At 48.9% G+C, this 21,159-nt stretch overlaps 1 protein-coding gene across 1 annotated transcript in view; it reads right to left on the bottom strand.

Annotated features, from left to right (window-relative positions):
- The window catches only part of LOC138473047 (leucine-rich melanocyte differentiation-associated protein-like), a 1,341,210-nt gene extending 1,329,413 nt beyond the window's left edge, over positions 1-11,797 (bottom strand). Inside the window, exon 1 of the mRNA XM_069611536.1 lies at positions 11,588-11,797. Within this exon, the coding sequence (XP_069467637.1) occupies positions 11,588-11,797 (210 nt within the window). The remainder of the gene's footprint in view (positions 1-11,587) is intronic.
- Positions 11,798-21,159: the final 9,362 nt, after the last annotated feature.

Raw genomic sequence — 21,159 nt, 5'->3', positions numbered from 1 at the left:
ATTTTTAAAGGAGCGGGGGACACCCCCGCAACCCCTGCTCCCAAAAACCCCAAAAATGCCCCCCCAGCCCAAAAATATCGCCGAAGGCGGTTCTAGACGACCATATATACAGCGATATTTTTGGTGGGGATAATATGTAGTGATACCATTTATTCAGACTTTTCCATATACTGGTAGTGGTGCAACTATTTCTGTGGTGTTTATTACACTTGGCATCAGTGCCAGGGAGGGTTTGATCTCCTTGGTGTATTACACTACTGATCATTATATTATCGGTGGCCTTTGGTTGGGGCAAGGACATACAGATCTTAAACAGGATTCATTTGGGATAGAACAGGGGTACCAAGTCTACATTTTCCGTTTTTGTTTTCATTTAGTGAAAAGGTACTGGTGCCAAGCATCCCCTTACAAAGGGCACATTGATGGCATGAGCAGCCCCATTGCTGAGTGCTGTTCATAGTCCTAGTCATCATAATTGTCATGATTGGTAGTTTGGAAGAATCTGGAAAGGGTAAACAGTGGCCCCACAAGGCAGTCATTAACTACATCCTCACTAATTACGGGGTAATAAAGGCCACACATGACATTGGTTGGGGTCAGTGATATGATATGATATGGCCTTTATAACACGCCTATAAGTATTTCAAGGCACGACGATGCAAGGGACGGGAAACAGAGGGCGAACAGACATCGATCCTACTAGGCCAGGTGACATTGAGATCGCGCAAGTGCAGGGGAGGGGGAACATGAAAAAGTGCAGGGGGAAGGGGAGAGGGCAGTGCAGTAGACATGAGACATGATAACAGTAAAATAAATAAAGACAATAAATAATAAATAAAATAATAAATAAAAGTGCTGCCAACAGGAGGCAAGTGCAAGGGTAAGTGCAGGCATCGGGTGTCAAGTGCTAGTGATAGCACCAGATCTCTGAATCCCAACCCTGGGAAAGAAGGCAGTTCCTTAGGGCGATGGCCACTCTTGGAATGCCCTTCATTTCTTTAGGTAGTGAGTTCCAGGGCAAAGAAGCACATGAGGGAGGCAGCATATGGTGGATAGGGAATGGCACAGTTTAATGAAAGCTTGGAAGTGTAATGCGAAAATGGGGTAGATAGCAGGGCAGAGCTTCAGCCATGTTATGTTGTGTGGGGGGAGCAGCAGCCTGTGGATGGATTGTAACTCAAGAAGATGTCATTTGTATATGTATTGATTTGGCAGGCAGAGCTTCCCTCCCCAGGAAGGCAGCGTGCAAAGGTTGGAAAGGATTGCGAGTGGTTTTAGAGGGTACAAGTAGTAAAGTTCAATACCTTGTAAAGAGGTGTAAAGATGTAGATGGGGAGTCTGATGAAAAGGCTGGGGTATTAATCTAGCCAGCGAAGGACACAGGTGGCTATAGGGGTTTTAGTAAATCTAAAGCTGAGATGGGGACATATTTCAGAGAGAGTTTCATCACTAGTTCTGGATGGTATGGTAAGGAAACTGATGCAGCATTCTCTCATGCAGGCTCCGGCTTGCACCTGCCGTCACTATTGTCTATGTAAACATTGTGACTAAAAAGAAGCTTACAGGAGCCCACCCAAGTGAGGACAGCACCTTAAAAGCCAGCAGTGAGCAAGTTTGAAGGAAGGATGGTCCATTGCCCCACCAAGATGAGTAGAATGAGGGTAGATGATAGATGGCAGTGCTGAGCAATAGCAAGGAAGTTAGAGACTTGGGTTAGCTGTACCACACAGATTGTCACTAAGTAGTCCATGCATTTCCAGGTAGCAATGATATCATTGAACATTAGGTTTTTGATAACTTTGGAATAGTGACGAAAAAGTGAGACGGGTCAATAGTTGGAAAGGTATTTGATTTCAATGGAGGGTTTTTTCAAAATGGGCATGACGGCACTTTGAAACAGCGAAGATACCAGAGGAAAGGGAGAAGAGCAGATCATGGGTGCCAGTCCCATCAACGTTTGTGATACAAAGTAGTACACATAAGCATGAGAGGGCAGCCTGGAGGGTAGGTGCCAACTCAGCCAAGGTGGGTGGTGGGAAACCAGGCTGCTGTGGTCACACCTTATTACTGCGCCAGAAAAAAATTATGCTGGAGACTAAGTCCAATTGCTGTTGTGTGATAAGGAAGTTTAATTGATCTGCCCTATGGATTACACGTGTTTTGGCAAGGTGCCTTTCTCAAATCAGGGCTTATCTAATTATGACCCATCATAAGTGAAAATAATAAATGCACCATCCAATCCCCATGTACCAAACCACATAGTAAAAATCAAGGTAAAACGGAATATCCAGAAAAGAAAGTTAAGTAATTCAATCAAACATTATTGAGAAGAAAACAAAAGCAAATGGCATTTTTTAAACGTATGCATTTCCATTTCAGTTTCCCATTCACAGAGAGAGAGGGTAGGGGATAAGGGATGGATGTTTAGGTTTGGAAAAGACAAAAGGAAAAAAGGAAAACACATTAGAAATTAATAATTGGTGAGTGGTTGTGATTGAACAAACTCGTGCTAAGTGTGCTGTAATGTGAAAGTGGGTGGTGGGAAGTCTTATGGTGGTGAGAGGGTGTGGGTGGCTGTGATGGTGAAAATGGAGTAGTGCTAGACACAGGAGCGAGGGTGTCCCGTATCTTAGAGCTGTTGGTGGCAAAGTAACCACCTGAAAAAGAGCAGATAAAGAGTGGTGCGAAGAGGGGGAGGGGGGTACGCATAGACAGTTGGTACATGGATAGCTTGCATCGGTGAACAAGATGAGAGATGATGAGGCTAGTGTGTTAGTCTTGGCAGAATCACGTGTGCAGTAGTGAAAGCAAGGCGAGAACAGGAGATTTGTCACCAGCGGTGCATGTAAAAGCACATAGTTGGCCTTGACTGTTGGAAGGTTGAGGAAATGGGCAAGAAGAAGCAAAGGCGCATATGAGGTAATGTTGCAAATTGGCAGGGTTCAATATTGAGATTAGATGAGCAGGAGCTAAACCCAGCTCCTGGGTGTCTGGCATAAGTCTGCAGGCAGGAGCTACCGCAGGGGAAGCAGGATCTACCAGAGATGCTCCTTTAACTTTGTCCATTTTGCATGACCCATTGTGTTTAAATGTATATTAGATGTGCTCTAATTCTTCCTTATTAGCATCCTCAAATACTGAAAGACAATGTCACATGTACATGTTTGGAAGGCACTGGTTTGCCCTGGGAGCCAAAAGTAGCTCCTGGTAACTGTTGGTTTCAAGCTAAGCAGGCTCTACTATGCTAGAAGCAAGAGCTAAATAGCTCCCAGCGCCCCTCAATTTTGAACCCTGCATGGTAGATGCCATGGTCAAAATGAACACCAGAACAAAACAATTCAATCGAAGAGCACTTGACATGAAGTTCTCACTTGTTTTAAGTAGGGGTAATTGGGTCAAGGCTGAACTTTCTTTTTATGATTTGAGAGGGGAGGGAGGAGAGACAGGGAAATGTAAAAAAGTGTGGTCAGGCTATGATGGGCACAGAGGGTGCCAGGGAATTGGGTGAGAAGAGAAAAAATAGATTGAGTGGGTTGGCATGATCATATGTGTGGAGTACAGGGGGCAACATGGGCAACTGCCCCTTACTTCTGTAGAAATGGTTCCACACTTTGCCCCGAAGAAATGCTTACACTTTTGAGATGCCAACTGTACTTCCCAAATGAGACTGCACACACTGTGAACGCTGCAGGAGTTAAAACACAATTGGCTTTTAAGCCATGTACATGAACTGCACTGCTGTTAATGCAGTGTTTTTGGATTGTTTTACCGAAGTAGAAAGAATCGTGGCGGAATTGACCGTAGTCGATTTTTCCCTGCATTTCTACTTTGGTAAAACAACCAAAAACTGAACAACCCAAATTCAACACCCCTACTTACCTTTTCGGTGACTGCCCCCACCGCCGCTTCCCCTATACCCCTGCAGCGTCAGTTCTGTCCCTCTACCGCGGGTCGCATCTGACGCCGCAGGGTCCCTTTTTTTTCTCTTTTTTTTGTTTTTTTGTTGGGTTCCCCGCTTCCAATGTCTAGGAAGCAAGGGACACCCTTGCAACCCATAATACCCAACATGGAGAGCGGGGACACCCCCGCAACCCTGGCTCCTCATGTTCAGTATTTGGGCTTCAGATTAATTGTACTGGCCGAATCCGATCAAATGCCCCATACGAGCATTTTTATTCAAATAATTTGCGTGTTTGCGTGTATTTCCGTAGTATCAGTGAAACACCTGAAAAGTTGAGTTACAGTCCCCAAAGCAGAAAGCTGAAAGGTAGCACAGCAGGTAGGTGGCTGTTGCTGAGATATTGTATATTTAGATGAACCCATAAACCCTTTCACCCATAAACCCTTTCATTTTTTCAAATTCCTTCAGTAAAATGTGCTCTTAAATATACCATTCCCACCTGGGACCATGGGATGGAGTTCAGTTGTTTGATTATATTCACAGGGTGGTGGCTGTGGTTGAAGTGTACAAAAAGAAGAAGTGGAACTATGTTCCCTGCTGGCCTGCCCCTGCTCCCCACAAACCCCATCACCCCACCCTGCTGTTTAAGGGAATTTTCTGTGCAGGGTACTGAAAATGCAAGTTTCATCTTCTTCCTAGACTTTTATTTAAGCAATAAGCCTCGAGCCGCGGGGGCATTACCGAGTCAGGAAATTCACCCGGGCCCAGAGTTATAGGCCCGAGCGAAGCATTACAACTGATACAAAATGGGTGTGCGATAGTTTTCAAGAAAAGAAAGAAGTGTACACAAATAATATGTTAGGATGCGGTAGCTTAGATCTTCCTTCACTACATTTTAAGCACAGGGTAAGGTGGGATCTTGGAGCACAGCACAGACTTGAGCTTTCCCAGCACGAGTCGACAGTTCTGTTCCAATCTATCAGGAGCCTCGATGGCCAAGACTCGTTTCTCTGGAAAGTCTCTCGACTTCGAGGGCCTGACGTATTCAAATAAAAAAACAAAAGTTTCTTCAACAAAATGAAATTTTGTTTCCTGGTTTTACTTAGGGTGAGGATTCTTCACCCCATGGGCCCTCCTCTTCTGAGCGCTTACCCTTCTCTTACGTTCAGCCTCCCTCTACCGGGTTCACTATGGCTTTTCCGTCACAAATCTCAATGTCTTTTTAAACAGTTCCAGTGTACATCCCTCAGACGGGTTCAATCTTGTCAACACACTGTTTCTTGGGACTTTAGGCCTGCCCCCTTTCCTGTCAGCATCCCTCTTCCAGGATCACTCTTGCCAATTTCACATTCATTTTCAATGTTTGCAGGATTCACTTCCCTTGCTTTCTCACAGTTCTGAGGACAAAGGCTTTCGACTGTAAAGGGATTTTGCTTGACCTCCTGTATGACCACTTTGACCTATCAGGGTGGCTCTCCTACGGCCTTCTGGTATCTGTAGTTTTATTCAGATGGGGATCAACCAATGTTTCTCCGAGCAGCACCCACGTGATGCCCGCCCTCTCTTTGCAGATGGTCTTCCTGTTACAATGTTACAGTTCTTAAGCTTCTCTTACTTTGCGACTTTCATTCACCACAGCCCGGTTCTCATCGGTTCTCCCTTCGACTCACCGGCTGTGATGAACCGCTTGGCTTTCCTTGTAACTGGAGTGAAGGCCAGTACCACGTCAGCAGGAGTCTCCCTCACTCCAGCTTATCAGCGTTGATAAGCTGAGTGTACCATTCACATCCGCTGCAACACACTTGGACTATAGTCCTCGGTCTTAAGATTCCATCTGCAGAGGTTTCGTGGGGTTTTGTCAAAAAGGGCAAGGTCGTGTCTCTCCTCGCTAGCCTCTCAATGTTTGGAGCCTTTCTCCTTCTCCTGAACTGCCGGGTCTGGATAGCTGTCTCATCGTGCAGTCTGCCTTGCTTGTACTGTGCTCTCTTGCTTCACCTTTTATTCCTGAGGTGATGAGAAAGGGCTGTCTCTGTGTGTGGTTCTGATCAATTGCCTGACTTTGCCCAACTCTTGTTTTGGGACATGTCAGGTGAATGGCTTTAGTGTTAGTCCGTTCTCTGGTGTGTCGTGCGAAAGTGTTCGTGTCGGAAAAGGGGGGGGCAGTGGTTTTGAACATCCTACGTGGTAGGATGGAGAAAAGTTTTTGAAAGAAGGGAGATACTGCGTCCTACCCGTCGGTGTCCCACTCCCACTCCCCAAGGGCCCCCATCCAGGTGATCCTGCATCACAAGTCCACCCCCAGGAACTGGATCCAATAGCGATGGCCATGTCCTGGCACCTGGATGACAGATCCCTGGGGTTTAGCCAGGGAGACACCTTCAGGTTTCTCACACACCCTAAGGCATCAGATTTGGGGCCCGCGGCACCAGACAATGCGCTATAAAACCCAGAGGCCGAATCTTCCTTTTCAGACTGTACAGAGGCCCTAGAACCTTTCTATCTTCCTGGAACCCTTAGAAACTTTGTGAAAATACCTCATGGTGATATCACCCTGACTGAGGGAACCTGAGCTCAGGCTCACAGTCCTAAGACAAGGATTTGAACATCCCACATCTCCCATTTGTGTGATCCTTAAACCTCTTCACAGTATTACTGAAACATATTGCTGTTTTTTTCTATAGCCCTTCCCTATTTGACCAGGGAGAACTTACTTCAATCTCTGTGTTTTGATCTCAATAAGTAAAGTTGTACAGAACCTGTTTGGCCCAGAGTCGTCCTGAGATACCCTCGCCTATGACAACTGGTTTAATTGGTTGTGGGGCCAAAACCACAGTATTTCTGAGAAAGGGGAGGGTGGTGAGATAATTAAGTAAATTTGGTGTGCACGACTTCACAAATGACAGTGTTATGTAGGAGTGACATCAAGATGGGGGTGTGGGTGTCAAATTGTTCAGAAAGGGAGTTATGTTACAAAGATATTCAGAATTCCATAGATCCAAAGTGATCACAACGGGGGAGCAGGAGGAGTGGAGGGAAAGGAACAAGTTACTTACCTGTAACTGTTGTTCTCCAGCATGGGTCTGGCATGGATTCACATGCTCATGAATATAACCCGTCGTCAGGCTGGGAATCCTCGGTAAAGAAAAAATCAGTATCAGTTTCGTTTCTGATCCGTCTTTCTTAGTAGTAACCAATCACTGATCTCTGGGTCATACTGCCCCCAGCCAATAACTGCCCTCTCCCTAAGCCCCGCCTCTGGCAGCCATCTTCAGATTTGGTAGCACGTAAAGTGACAGTATGACCAAGTGAAGAGCCGCAGAGGGGAAGGAGGGAGGGTTCACATGTGAATCCATGCCAGACCCATGCTGAAGAACAACAGTTACAGGTAAGTAACTTGTTCCATCTCCAGCATGGGATCTGGCATGGATTCACATGCTCACGAATATAAGAATACATAGCAGTACACACATGCACAACCACGGGAGGTGGCAAAAGGCTCAACATTAAGCATTACATAAACTCAACATTAAGAAACACTTACCTCTCCACCAGGCCCACCTTCAGGTGAACAGGTTGCGCAGCACTGCTTGGCCGACTCTGGACTCCTCCCTGGAATCCCAGTCAAAACAGTAGAATCTTGTGAAGGTGTGCATTGACCTCCATGTAGCAGCCCTGCAGATGGCCAGCAGGGGCACACCAGACAAGAACGCCGTAGTAGCAGCGATCGCTCTGGTCGAATGGGCTCTCGGACGGCCGGGCAACGGTCGGTTTGCCAACCGGTGACAGTACATGATGCAGCCGGAGAGCTATCTGGAAATGGAAGCCTTCGAGAGAGCCTTCCCCTGGTTCACAGGTCCAAAGTTCACAAACAGCTGCGATCTCTTCCGAAAACTCTTTGTTCGGTCCACATAGAACTTAAGCGCTCTAGCTACATCCAGCGAGTGCAAAGTCCTATCGGCCGGAGACGAAGGCAACGGGAAGAAAACTGATAACACCAAGGGCTCGTTTAGATGGAAGTCCGACGGCACCTTGGGCATGAAGGAGGGGTGCGTCCTCAGCACCACCCTCGTATCGTGAAAAGTCAAGTATGGGGGCTTGCAGGATAGGGCCTGAATCTCTCCCACGCGTCGTGCGGAGGTGATGGCCACCAGGAATGCTGTCTTCCATGACAGGAACTTCAAAGGAGCCAAATGCAAAGGCTCGAATGGCGGCCCTATGAGCCTGGTCAGCACAATGTTGAGCTCCCACGCCGGGGCTGGAGCCTTCACCGGCGGGAACGATCGGAACAGTCCTTTCATAAATTCCTTCAGCAGCCGATGAGACCACAAGGACGGCTGTCCTGTAGTTCTGGTGTATCGGGAGATCGCTGCCAGATGTATCTTGATGGAGGCGTGAGCTAGTCCAGCCTTGGCCAGCGACAGTAGGTATGGTAGCACTTGAGGTGCTGTAATCCGTAGAGGGTTGATCTTCTGTGCACGGCACCAGACAGAGAACCTCTTCCACTTATGTCCGTAGCACTTAAGAGTTGAGGCCGCCCTAGCCTTTGCAAGAACCTCTCTGCAGTCTGCCGTGATATCATACCCTCCAAACTCTAGTGCTGCAGGGGCTAGGCCTGCAAGTTCAGCGACTCCGGATCGTGATGAAGGATGGCACCTCCTTCTCTGGAAAGAAGATCTGCGTCCGTCAGCAGCTTGACCTGTGGGGACGCGGACAACTCCAGAAGGTCCGGGAAGCAGATCTGCCTCAGCTACGCCGGTGCGACGAGGACCATCTTGCACCGGGACCTCTTGAGCCGGTTGAGGAGTCGGAGCAGCAACGGCAACGGAGGGAATGCATATAGGAACAGGCCGTCCCAGGGGAACGAGAAGGCATCGCCCATGCTCCTCGGCTAGGGAAACCTGCTAGCGAACCTCTGGCATTTGCAGTTCGTTGCCGTCGTGAACAGGTCAATATGGGGTTTGCCCCATCGCTGAAAGAGTCGATCCACTTGATCCTGGCGTAGTTCCCACTCGTGGCACGAGCGCAGCTCTCTGCTGAGTGAGTCGGCAATGGTGTTTTTTATCCCTGCCAGATGAAACATCCCTTGGGCAACGGCCCAATGCCACAGATCCTGGGCTTCCTTGGATAGGGCAGGGGGATCTGGTTCCGCCCTGCTTCCAAATGTAGAACATTGTGGTGGTGTTGTCGGTGAAGATCCTCACCACCTTGCCCTTGAGGGATGGGAAAAAGGACCTGAGGGCCCAGAATACTGCACGGAGCTCCAGGATGTTGATGTCGAGAGGCTTCTCCTCCGGGAGCCAGAGGCCTCCCGTGTGAAGCTCTCCGGTGTGCACTCCCCACCCCTCCAGGGAGGCATCCGTCGTCACTGTTACCTGGTGGGCTGGGGTCCGAAAGTCTGTCCCTGCCGCCAGATGAGCGTGGGTGCCCCACCACCGGATCGCTCATCGGAAGGTCTCGTTGAGAGGGATCCTTTCCTCGAAGCTGCCTATCGCTTGGATCCAGCAGGGGTCAAGGAACTCCTGTAGAGGGCCCATCCGAAGAATGCACAGGCGCACGAGATATATGCAAGAGGACATCATCCAGAGGAGGGACTTGATGGACCTCACCCCGGCCACGTCCGTGGCCAGCAGACGATGCACCTTGCCCAGGATGGCCTTTGTCCTTTCCTCCGACGGCGAGACCAGACGCGCCACTGTGTCGAGCTTGGCTCCCAGAAACAGTGCGACTTGCGAGGGGACCAGGTGGGATTTCGGGAAGTTGATGGAGAACCCCAGGTCCATGAGCAGCTGGACGGTCTTCGCTGTGTGTTCTACGGCGAGCTCCCTTGACCCTGCACAGATGAGCCAATCGTCCAGGCTGGTGCGAGGCACTTGGTGAAAACCCTGGGTGCCGACTTCAATCCGAACGGGAGGGCCTTGAACTGGTAGTGCCGTCCTTGGACCACGAACCAAAGGAACCTTCAGTGTCCTTTTAGAATGGGATGTGGAACTATGCATCCTCCAAATCCAACGACGACAGGAAGTCGCCTTCCTCCAGCTGTCCCAGCACGTGCTGGAGGGTGACCATCTGGAACTTCTGTGCCTTGATGTATTTGTTTAGTCGACGCAGGTCCAGGATGGGCCGCCATCCTCCTGTCTTCTTTTTCACGAGGAAATACCTTGAATATACCCCGGAGCCCCGGAGCCTCTTTGGGACGAGCTCGATGGCACCTTTCTTGAGCATCACCCTTATCTCCAGTAGTAGTTGAGGGACGTGTTTTTCCTTCCTGGCCACGGGAGGAATGCGGGGGCACTTTTTTAGAAACTCAAGGGCGTGCCCCTGGGCCAGGGCGTCCAGCACCCAACAGTCGGTGGAGATGGACTCCCACACGCTGACGAACTTCGCCAACCGGCCTCCCACCGGGGTGCTTCGGTGGGAGCCCGACGCCACGGTCGGTTCAGTCTTGCTTGGAGGACGCCTGGCCACCTTGGCCTCCCTGGCAACGACAGCGGGATCCACCCGACTTGCCTCGTCCCCTATAGGCTTCTTGCGACGAGGAGCGGGCCGCCGGGTGGTACGTAGAGGAGCCACCGCCGAATCCCTTGGAGGCACCTTGCTTGCCTCCGCAGTTCCGAAAGGACGGCCGTCGTTGCTGGAGAACTCCTAGGGCCCGAGCCGTCTCCGTGTCCGCCTTGATGGCTTGGAGGGACTCATCCACTGTTTTCCCAAACAGGTTGTTCCCGTCGAAGGGCATGTCCAACACCTTGGTTTGTACATCCTGGTGGAAATCCGTCGCCTTGAGCCACCCTCGACGTCTAAGGCAAACGCCGTTGCCTAGCTGGCGGAAACCAGTGTCGGCAATGTCCTTTGCTATCGTTATGGTGTGGTCCGACGCCACCTCACCTTCCTGCAAGATCTCCAGGGCCACTGCCCTCTTGTCGTCCGGTAGGAAGTCCAACAGGGGGGCGATCTTGTACCTCAATTCCCTGTCGTAGCAGACCACGATCGCAAGGGCGTTGGCCGCCTTAATCGTTGTTGCCACCGACGAGATAACTCGTCCCATCGCATCCAGCTTCTTTCCTTCGCCGTCCGGCAGGGAAGTTGACGTTGAGGCCGATGCCCCCCCGCTTTCTTCTTGGCCGCCACTGAGACGACCGAGTCAGGGGGCAGTTGCGGCCTAAGGCACAGGGGGACCGCGATGGGGACCCGGTACTTCTTCTCGTACCGATCCCTCTTAGCAGGCGCGTAGACGGGTTCTTGAGAAGGGCGAGTCCCTCGTCCCAGATGTCATCCAGCAGAGGCACGGCGAGGACCGTCTTCCTCTTGGCCTCGCGGCGTTGGTAAAGGAACCCCTCCTTCTTCTTCACTTTGGGGCAGAGCTGGAAAAGCTTGGATGCCCTGGCAATCATAGCGTGGAAGGACCCAATCTCGTCAGGCGGGGAGGCCCGAGTCGGAGGCGATGGGAGATCCGTCCCGTCGTCACCGCCGTCGTCATCTGTGCCCATCGTGGCCGTGTCTGTTCCCGTGTCATCCCCAGGGACGGGGGCAAAGGTTGAGCAGGCCGAAAGGGCTGAAAAGGCGGGGCTGGATGGGTCCATCTCCTCTTGCTTGGGGGACTTCCCGACGGGCCTGGTTCTGGCTCCTCTGTTGGGCCTGGCTCCGGCTCCTCCGTCGGTGGTAGGGGCAATCTCGTCCTTATCTCTGTACATAAGGATTGTATTGCCAACAAAATGGCCGCCGAGTTGTCCTGCGGCTCCGGAAGCGACGGCGCGACAGTTGACTTGGAACCTCGCCGGCGCCACCGTCGCTCTTGTCGTCCTCTTCGTCGGGATCCTTCCCGTGGGACCGGGCCTCCTCAACGCCCTCGTCGAGGTCCTCCAAGACTTCAACCAGCTCCTCCTCGGAGGCTTTGTCCATATCCACAATGGCCACCGGCCCCCCCCCCTTCTTTTCCCGCCAGGGTCTTCACGGGGGTCTTCTCGATGGGCCTGAAAGAGGCTTCCCTCCACGGTGGCAGGGATACTCTGGGCCCCGAGGTCGCCTCCACTGATGTAGCCTCCACAGGCTGCGTCAGTGCTGCCGCGACTTCCTCGATAGAGGCCTCAGCTGGGTGAGTCAAGGCCTTCACCACCTTCTGTGGGCCTGTGGCCTTCACCTTGGGGGGAGGGTCACCGCCTCGCTCCCCCTCGGCTGGATCCTTCGAGCCCGACCGGGGCCTCTCTAGAAGCTTCACCGGGTTCTCGGCTTTCCTCTTCCCCAAGCCAGAGCGTTGGCTCGTGGTTGATGGCGCCGGAGAGGAGGGGGCCTGCCTGGCAGCCGAGGAGCCCGACCGTTCAGCAATCCCGGTGCCCGCGGACTCGTGGTGCTTTGCCTTCTGTTGGGCCCCCGTCGCCGGGGCGCCCTCACAGAACTTAGAAGACCGCTCGGACTTCTTCTTCTTCTTCTTCTCACCTGATGGGCTCTTTCCTTCCAGCCAGTTGGAGAGGCGAAGATGACGATCTTTTATGGTCCGCTCCGACATGTTCCCGCAAAACGCACAGTCCTTCTCCACGTGCGTTTTGTCCTCATGAAGGCAGTAGAGGCATTTCGAATGCTCGTCCTCCTTGAACACATTCTGTAGCTGGCATCCAGGACAAACCCTGAACAGCTTTCCGGGCGTCGAGCTTCCTTTCTCCTGGGCCATGTCCGGGTAGGCATCAGAAACTTCTGGAATCCTCCAAGAAGCGTAACTCAACGAAAACGTCACCCTTGAGGGGCATAGAAAAATCCAAAATGGGTACCCGTTGATCGGATGGAGAAACGGTGAAGATTGAGGCTCTGTTTAACCGAAAAATTAGAAAATCTCTTTGACAAAAGCGCAAAAATGCAGCAAAGCTCGAGATCTAAAGCACGAGGACTCCCAACACTTGAACATGCGGTAAAAATCTGAAGATGGCTGCCAGAGGCGGGGCTTAGGGAGAGGGCAGTCATTGGCTGGGGGCAGTATGACCCAGAGACCAGTGATTGGTTACTACTAAGAAAGACAGATCAGAAAAAAACTGATACTGATTTTTTCTATACCGAGGATTCCCGGCCTGACGACGGGGAATATTCATGAGCATGTGAATCCATGCCAGACCCCATGCTGGAGAATGGGGGTGATCATAGAAGAAGATAAGAGGGGTACATGAGGTTGGATCGAGTTTAGGTTGGGCAACCAGATTGTCATTGCGGAAAGAGAAGGAGGATCAGTGGCTTAAAGGTCTTTTGAAGCAGTAAAGTGTTCAATTTTGTTTTCAATTTTAAATGATCCAGTATGAGACTTGGCACCAGGGGGAGATTGTTCTACAACTTGGGGTTGTTGATGTCAAGCCTTTTTCTTCTGATTCCCTTACCCCAGTACCCTAGTAAGCTGGATGGAAGAGTATTTGTAGCAGCGGAATGCAGGTTCCTCTGCTAGTGAAGTATATGCGTCCATGCTGAACAAGGTTCTGTGAGGCATGCAAGTGTCTTCAATTCAATCCTTGGTTGGGCAGTTGGATAGAGAGTCATGGCAGGGTTGGAAAGGCATTGAATAAGGCCGAATCTACCAGAGCCCAGGATTAGCCGACCTGCTCTGCTTTGATGTGCTTGCATTTTTTTCATCTCTATCTCGAGAAGGACAATGTGGATACTATTACAGCAGTGTTTCTTCGATTGTAAAATGGTCTGGAAGATTTCAATTTTGTGGCACAATAGCGGGACAATTGCTTGGCAGGATATATATATATTTTTTAAAGAATCTTTTTATTGAAGTTTTATCAGTATATAATCGCGTTGACAGACATCACTCAAATCACATAGAAACAGAGTGAACACAGTCATAACCAAAAAATAAAAATAACAAAATGAGTCTGGGGGGAATAGAGAGAGGGGTACAGCTTCGGTTTGCATGGAATCGTGTTAGGGGCCACTACGTAGTTTAATGTTCCAGGAATCCTGATTATAGGGGTTATTGGGCCGAAATTAGTGAATGGGGCAGTGTTCTGCTTTATTTCAGGGTCTCTGGTTCATTGGATGGTCTGAGGGTGCCCCTTGCATGAGATCGGACATCGCTAATCGTATTTAGCCAGCCAACGAAGGGACGGAGGTTGTCCCGCCTGTCCCAGGAATCGTCGTGCATAGTCCAAAAAGGATGCCCAGGAACTGTAAAACTTGCTTCTGTTTCCAAAGCGGAAGGCAGTAATTTTTTCTGCGACTGCTATGTTCCAACAGTTTGTCCACCACATGGGGACTGCTGGGCCCCCGGGATGTTTCCACAGTCTTGCTATTGATATTTTTGCTGCTGTGTTTAAGTGCGAACATAGCTCAGCTAGTCGGCCCATCATCGGGAATTGGCCATCGCCTGTGCCCCCCAGTAGGACTATCCCTGGGACCCACGGGATCAATAGGCCTGTGATTAGTTTGATTTGCTCCAGTATTTCTTTACAATACAGCGTGGTTTTCAGGCAGGAGCACAGCAAATAAAAAAATGTGCCAGTAGCTGTGCAGCCTCGCCAGCATTGCGATGGGATGGCTGGGTTGCTTTTGTTTAGGGTCTCTGGCGTCAAATACCATCTGTAACACACTTTGATCGCTCCCTCTTTGTTAGTGACTTTGTTAGTGACGCTCTTGTGAATTTGTGTCCAGATGCGGTTCCATTCCTTCATTCCTAGTTCCTTGCCTATGTGCCTTTCCCATTTCTTCATGTAGGCTTCATTCTTGTTGGGGTCCACTCTGTCTAGTAGCCTGTATAGGGTAGATGTTTTGCCTGTGAGATTGAGCGCTGTTAGGGTTCGTTCTAATGCCATTAGATATCTGCTTCCATTTGTTTTTATCGAGTCATGGAATAGCCAGTGCCTGAGCTGCGTGTATCTGAATCTCTCTGCTTCTGGAACTTGGAATTTCACCTTACATGCTTCATATGTTAGCGGGGTGCTGCGAACGAATAAGTCTGCAATGTACCTCAGACCTCCTGCCTTGCATCTGTCGAAACTGTTCAGAGTAATCCCTGGGGTGAAGTCAGGGTTTTCCCAGATTGGGGACAGAAGGCCCACTGTGCTCCTGCACTTCCCTCATCGGGCTGCCTTTTTCCAGCTCTCCGCCGTATTTCTGGTCGCTGTCAGTGGTCCAGCGTCAGGAGGGTCACTGGGCCTTACGATTTGTGGGAGTGATTCTAGTGGGTGTCAGCTCCAGTCTTCCTCTAGTTGTCTCCAGCGTGGATGGTTGGTGCTTACTTTCCCTGTGAAAGCCGGTGAAAGCTGCACAGCGAGACCGTATCTGACAACATCTGGAACCCCCAGACCTCCCATCCTGGGCTTCGGAGCATTACGCTCTTCTCTATTCATGGATTTTTGCCTCGGCATATGAATTTCAGGATGTTCGCTTGTAGTTTCTGTAGGTCCTTTTTGGGGCCAGGCAGTAGTAGAGCAGTCTTGGCACCAGTCTGGCTGGAAGTTTATTTTGTACGTTCTCTCTGTTTTACTTGGGATCTGGACTCCCAGGTAGATAATGATTTTGCCCATGGGATAGGGTATCTGGTTGCTAAGGTTTCCACAAAGTCTCCTGGGGTGTTAATTCCGAGAGCTATTGATTTTGCGAAGTTGACCCTGAATCCTGATGCCGCCCCGAATACATCTAGTTCTCGCCAGAGGGCTCCTAGGCAGGCTTCAGGCTGGGTTAGGGTCAGAAGAATGTTGTCTGTATACAGAGCTGTTTTCGAGGCTTCCCCCTTTACTTCCAACCCATGTATCAGTGGGTTCTGGTGGATTCTGCAGATGAGTGGCTCTATAGAGAGTGCAAATATGAGCAGTGACAGGGGGCATCCTGTCGGGTGCCCCTGGTTATCATGATTTTGGGCAATCTGCTGCCGTTTATTCTAAGTGACGTGGAGGGGTGCTGGTAGTTAGCAAGTGTGCATTTCTGGAATTTCGGGCCGAAGTTTTTTAAGGTTTCCTCTACATATCCCCGGTCTAGCATGTCAAACGCTTTGTGAACATCGCGCGAGGGGACTGCCATTTGTACTCCAGTCCTGTTCGACGACTTAATTATGTTAAGGGTGTGTCTAATGTTGTCCAGTGTGTTACGGCCAGGGATGAATCCCGTTTGGTCTGGATGGATCAGCTCTGGAAGGATCTTCGCTAGTCTGTGTGCTAGAATCTTGGAAAAAATCTTGGCGTCATTATTCATCAGTGTGATGGGTCTGTATGATGAACAGTGTTCTGGTTTTTTCACAGGTTTCAGGATCAGTACCGTTAGGGATTCTTCCATCGAAGGGGTAATGCTTGTGGTTTAAAGGAGAGTTCAGTGTCCAGGATACCACAGAGGCTTCTGACTTTATCTAACAATGTGGGAGGTCGGAGGCCAAGGAGCGGATGCCACTTGAATGTTAATTCCACCCTTCTGAGGTTCCTCATTGTAGGACATCTGTCTGTTTTTAATACATGTGCACAGAGGAAGCTGGAGCTCATCCAGTTCTGGACGGATTCAAGGAAGGCAATCAATTTGGTTTGCCAACAACCATCTTCATCCAGCTGAGAATTTCCAATGTGGAGCTGAAAAGGTACGTTGAAATTCTCAATGAAAGAGGCTAGTGGCTCGAAGGCAGACATGGTACAAACAGGGCAGCAGGCATGAGCTATGCATGATCAACAGGTTTGCAGCACCAGGGCTGATCTGAACTTTCCACCTTTCTCATGGGTTGAGTGATCTTTCAAAAAGGAGGCCATTCAGATGCCTGTGTTGTGCTGAAAGCAAAAGAGGAGGGTTGTGTGGTCAACAGTACCATGCCTTGCTGAAACCTCTCGCAATATCATGCCAACCAGTTGGTTGCTTTTTAGGGAGCTGAGCATTTCCAGGCACGTAGACTCTGTGCTCCCACCTGATCTAGAACCAGATTATCTGTCATGAAGGTGGAGGTCAGCTCTGCTAAAACCCTGAAGTCGTCTGTTCACTAACTTTTCAATATGCTTAGTGTCCAAGTACTATCTTTTAGCTAGTGATGTATCAAGCCAATATTGTCTTCTGTGCCTTAAGGCTTGCTGGATTGGTGGTGTTTGCAGGAGGATGGAGCTAGGAGACTAGCCAAGGACAGGGAACGTACTGTGCTAGGTAGACACAGGAAGGCAACGAGGAGTGGTGAAGAAGGGAATGTGTGCCTTGATCTTTGGCTCTTGGTGCTAGCAGGCCCAAACAAAGGTTAGCACAGGAGGTCACTTTTTTATTCATCGGCTCTACTATGGATGGTAGCACAGGGCTAAGATGCCTGTGTGGGAAGGGGCTAAGGCCCTACAAGGCCCAAGACGAGTATTTCGTTCAATGAGTTTGGAATAAGAGTATACCTCTTATCTTTGTTCCTGTTTGTATGTATCTGCAACCATCAGGTAAGTTCCAGCGGCCAGTTACCTCAGGGTTAGGTGCGCTTTACAAATAATAAACTAAACCAGAAACATTGGGTGAGGAAAAGAATTCCCGGCTCACTTTCCTCTTATTGGAAAGAGGATATACATACCTCTGGTGAATATGTTTTGTCTTTTAAAACATTTTTTTCAGTACTGCATTCAATTGCAGTGAACATTCACTGCATTTAATTGACACATTGGTCGTTAATCAGAAACAAAACGGTCACGTCACGATTCTGATCTATTCACGCTGCGCCCCCCATTAGCACATCTAGAGACGGCTTCGGCGCCCGACACTAAACGCCCGGCATCCGTGAAGTTTAACACACCCAAAATAATGCAACTCCTGCTTTAAAGACGCAGCCACCATTTTCCTTTTTACCGGCAGCCATTTCACAGCGGGTATAATGCCGGAGCTCTTGCGCTTTCCACACCAAAATAAGTAATTTACAAAAAAACATTTTAATCCTGAACTGCTCTTTCAACGTTTCTGTAAAAGAAAAGTACCGTCAGATGCAAGATTTCGTTTCCTTTTAGTCCCCCCAAGAAGGATGTCAGCAAAGCTCTCTCTCTCTCTCCCTTTCTCTTGCTTTTTGACAGACAAATTACTTAATCAGAGAATGCCATTAAGCCCACAGGTTAGGAAGTGTCAGGAATGGTTTAAAGAGATATCCCATTTATCTTCAAAACATGCACGAAATGTCACTAATGTGTGTTTATCGTGTATAATCAGACAAAGAAAATATCGAAATGAAGTACTTTTGTATACAATGGATGCCTCTTTCCACCTCTCAAGATATCAGCGTTATTCAAATAGAATAATAATGATGAAGCCTCTTTCTGCAGAAATGGAAATCAACTGAAATGTAGATCGCAGAGATGTGGCGCGTTTTTTTTTTTAAGTCGTTGATGTACATTGCTAAAAGTGCATTAACGGGGAATTGAGAAACTTTTCAGGTCAATTATGCTGTCAGTGGCAGTGAAATGCATACCCAGGCACGGGCTAAGAAGCCGCTCTGCCAGGGGCGGCTCAAGGGAACCTTCCAGACACTGGTGCCCTGGGCTGGTGCGGCAGGCGCCACAGGGTTTCGGCATCGCACACAACACCTGCCCCAGTAAGGAAGGTCACCTATGCGGAGGGGTGTGGATTGGAAGTCAATGCAGACCTCTAAAACCGCACGCCTTTGGGGATTGTCACCTGCTATGGAATCCGTTCCCTCACCCGCCAAGCCCCTGACCTGCACATACAATGCCCCGGGCCCTCCACCCGCCAAAAAGGACATTTGTTTTCACCCACCCTGGGGACAGAAAAGGTTGAGGGCTATGTCAATGGAGTGGATCTTGGTAGAGTGGTAGCCTATCACCTTAAGGGCACTGGCTTGAAATCAATGTGTAGGCTATTGCAGTTTAAAAGCTTGAACTATTGCCTTATTGCCACTTGGTGAAACAAGATGTCTGTCAAGATTCATTTCTAAAGATCTAAAGACCCCTCAACCGTCGTAAACAACAGACACTGGCACTGCCGCAGGCAGTTTTGGAAGAGAGAGGGACAAGTTGAGTCCACTCGAATCTCAGGAGCATTGTCTCCAAATGAAGACCAAGGAAAATGTTGCCGATGGTTTATGGTCATTCCATCACATTTTTACCAGCGAATGACCATTCCATCTAAAAAAAATGCATCGCAAAAATGACAATTGAATGCATGTTTTTTCCTTTTTTTTTTTTTTTTTAAATGGGGTTCCCCCCAACCCCTCGTTTTTACCCTTTAAAACCCATTATAAATAACACTAAACACTTTACCTTGAAAAAACATGCATTCGATGCATATTTTTTCGATGCAATGTTGTCGATGGAATGGCATTCGATGGTAATGTTTTAGATGAAATGACCAGATACCGTTCCTGATGTGCCCCCTTTTAGTGTTGCTGCAAGGGCCATGGGGAGAAAGAGCAATAAGGCAAAAACAACATGTCCCTTTTTAGAGGATAAACTTTGAAACGAGGGATTCAACCAGCGTGAAGATTGGACTCCCTTCTGCATTGGCAATTATTCTTCTTCTTCTTAGGGTATTTAATCAACACAGACCTAGGTTTTGGGAACCAACTGCGTGCTTTACAATCATAGGGAGAAGAACAAAGTGAGGGATGCAGAGAAAAAAAAGGGAGCAGGATTCTTCTGTGGATAAACAGGGTCATGAGGATGCAACATCTACCTTGCACCCTGAATCGATCGCTCCACAGAGGGGCAAGGACTCAAGGGGGTGGGGGGTGTATGAGTAACTCTCTCCTCAATTACAGAGGTGATCCAGAACAGAGAGAGACTAGAACTTTACTTGGTATGAAGACTGCATCCCAGCCCACCACCCAATCGCCCAAACACATGGTGACAGTCAACTGTGTACATGAGAAAATGGGAAACTGTACCACAAGTGATGATCACATTACTGGAAAAAGGAGTGTTCAATAGTGGACAGTGAGCTGTTATTTCCAAATATGCCCAACCATTTAGGAACCTTTACTAGGGCACGCAAATACCTATAGTCTGGGCACAGTCATTGAAAGTGCATCATAAGTTAAAGGTAGGACATTCATTGCACCTCCTTGTGAATTTCACTGAACAGTGGGAATGCACTGTCTATATATCAGGGGCCAGGGTCCAATAAACCAAGGGAGAAATACCTATTTCATTGAAGTGCTTTCTTTTTTTTAGCCGTGCTGCCACAACCAGGCAGACGTTTCAACTTTTATATGCTATGATAATTGCATTTAAATAAGAGATGTTTCTATCCACCAACCAAATGGTACTGATTGTACTGCGAAAGGAGTTGAGAGCGAAAGTATACTAACAGAATCTTAACATAGGAATGCTGATTACACAAGGAAAAAAGCACCATCTTTAGTCAGGAAAAGACCCGAGCATAGCTCAGCTGTGGGTTGGGCCGTGAGACAGTGGGGGTATGCCGTGCACCTCACGCCACATCCTGTCCACACCAGTGAGTGATCTTAATAGTTAGAATCAGACTCCAGCAAGTCCTATTAAATGCATTGTCTGTGGTCTTTATATCAAAATTCCTTTGTACTAGAACAGGTCTAACGTGCCTACGTCAGCAACTTGCAGATCCAACTAGCAGACAGCTGGGTCGCGATCTATAGCCTAGCGGGCTGGATGCAAACATCCCAAGTGATAACGGGATTCCGAGGTTAAAAAAAAAAGTGTCCTAACATAACATGGTGTTAGTTTTGTAACATTTGTGCTTGATGCCAAATAAATCGTTGCACACTTTTCTGGTACTGTGCAAGGAGTCAAGTCTGGTGAATCAACAATTACTGAAAATCCTCTCGTTCTCTCTACTAAATCTTCAAAATGTTGGTTTGCAAACATCCCACTGCTGACTAGGTGAGGTAGCCTCTACACTTGACTGTTGAAAAAAGGATCATCAACCAAAACTGACAGACAGACAGACACCCACATAAACCCATAGACTCCTAGAAGACTTGATACCTCCTAAAAAAGAAATTGGAAAATAAGTGTGGCTACATGACTTAACAAAGGTTCCCATGATGATTTAAGCAATATGCATTGAGGGGGAGAGGGATTTATCACCAGGTAAACCTCCCTTTGAAGTGCACATAGCTACTAGTACCCCGTCCTCGGGTAGGAACATGGAGATCCATGAGAGGCTGGTACACAGCGTGGCTGCTGAGGAAAAGTGGAAGAGGTAGAAAGCGAGCATGAACAAGTGGTACTCAGTGGCACTTAAAGGTGGGACAAACTGAGGACGCACGTGAACAGCGGAGGTTCCAGGAAGCGATTGGTGTACAGAAGGAGAGAGTTGAATAGGACCAGGCAGCATAGGGCGGTATGGTGGTGGACCTTCATAGG

This window comes from Ambystoma mexicanum, chromosome 8 (assembly GCF_040938575.1).
Source record: "Ambystoma mexicanum isolate Mex_15411 chromosome 8, UKY_AmexF1_1, whole genome shotgun sequence".
NCBI lineage: Eukaryota > Metazoa > Chordata > Amphibia > Caudata > Ambystomatidae > Ambystoma > Ambystoma mexicanum.
This window is presented reverse-complemented; position numbering and strand designations above follow the sequence as displayed.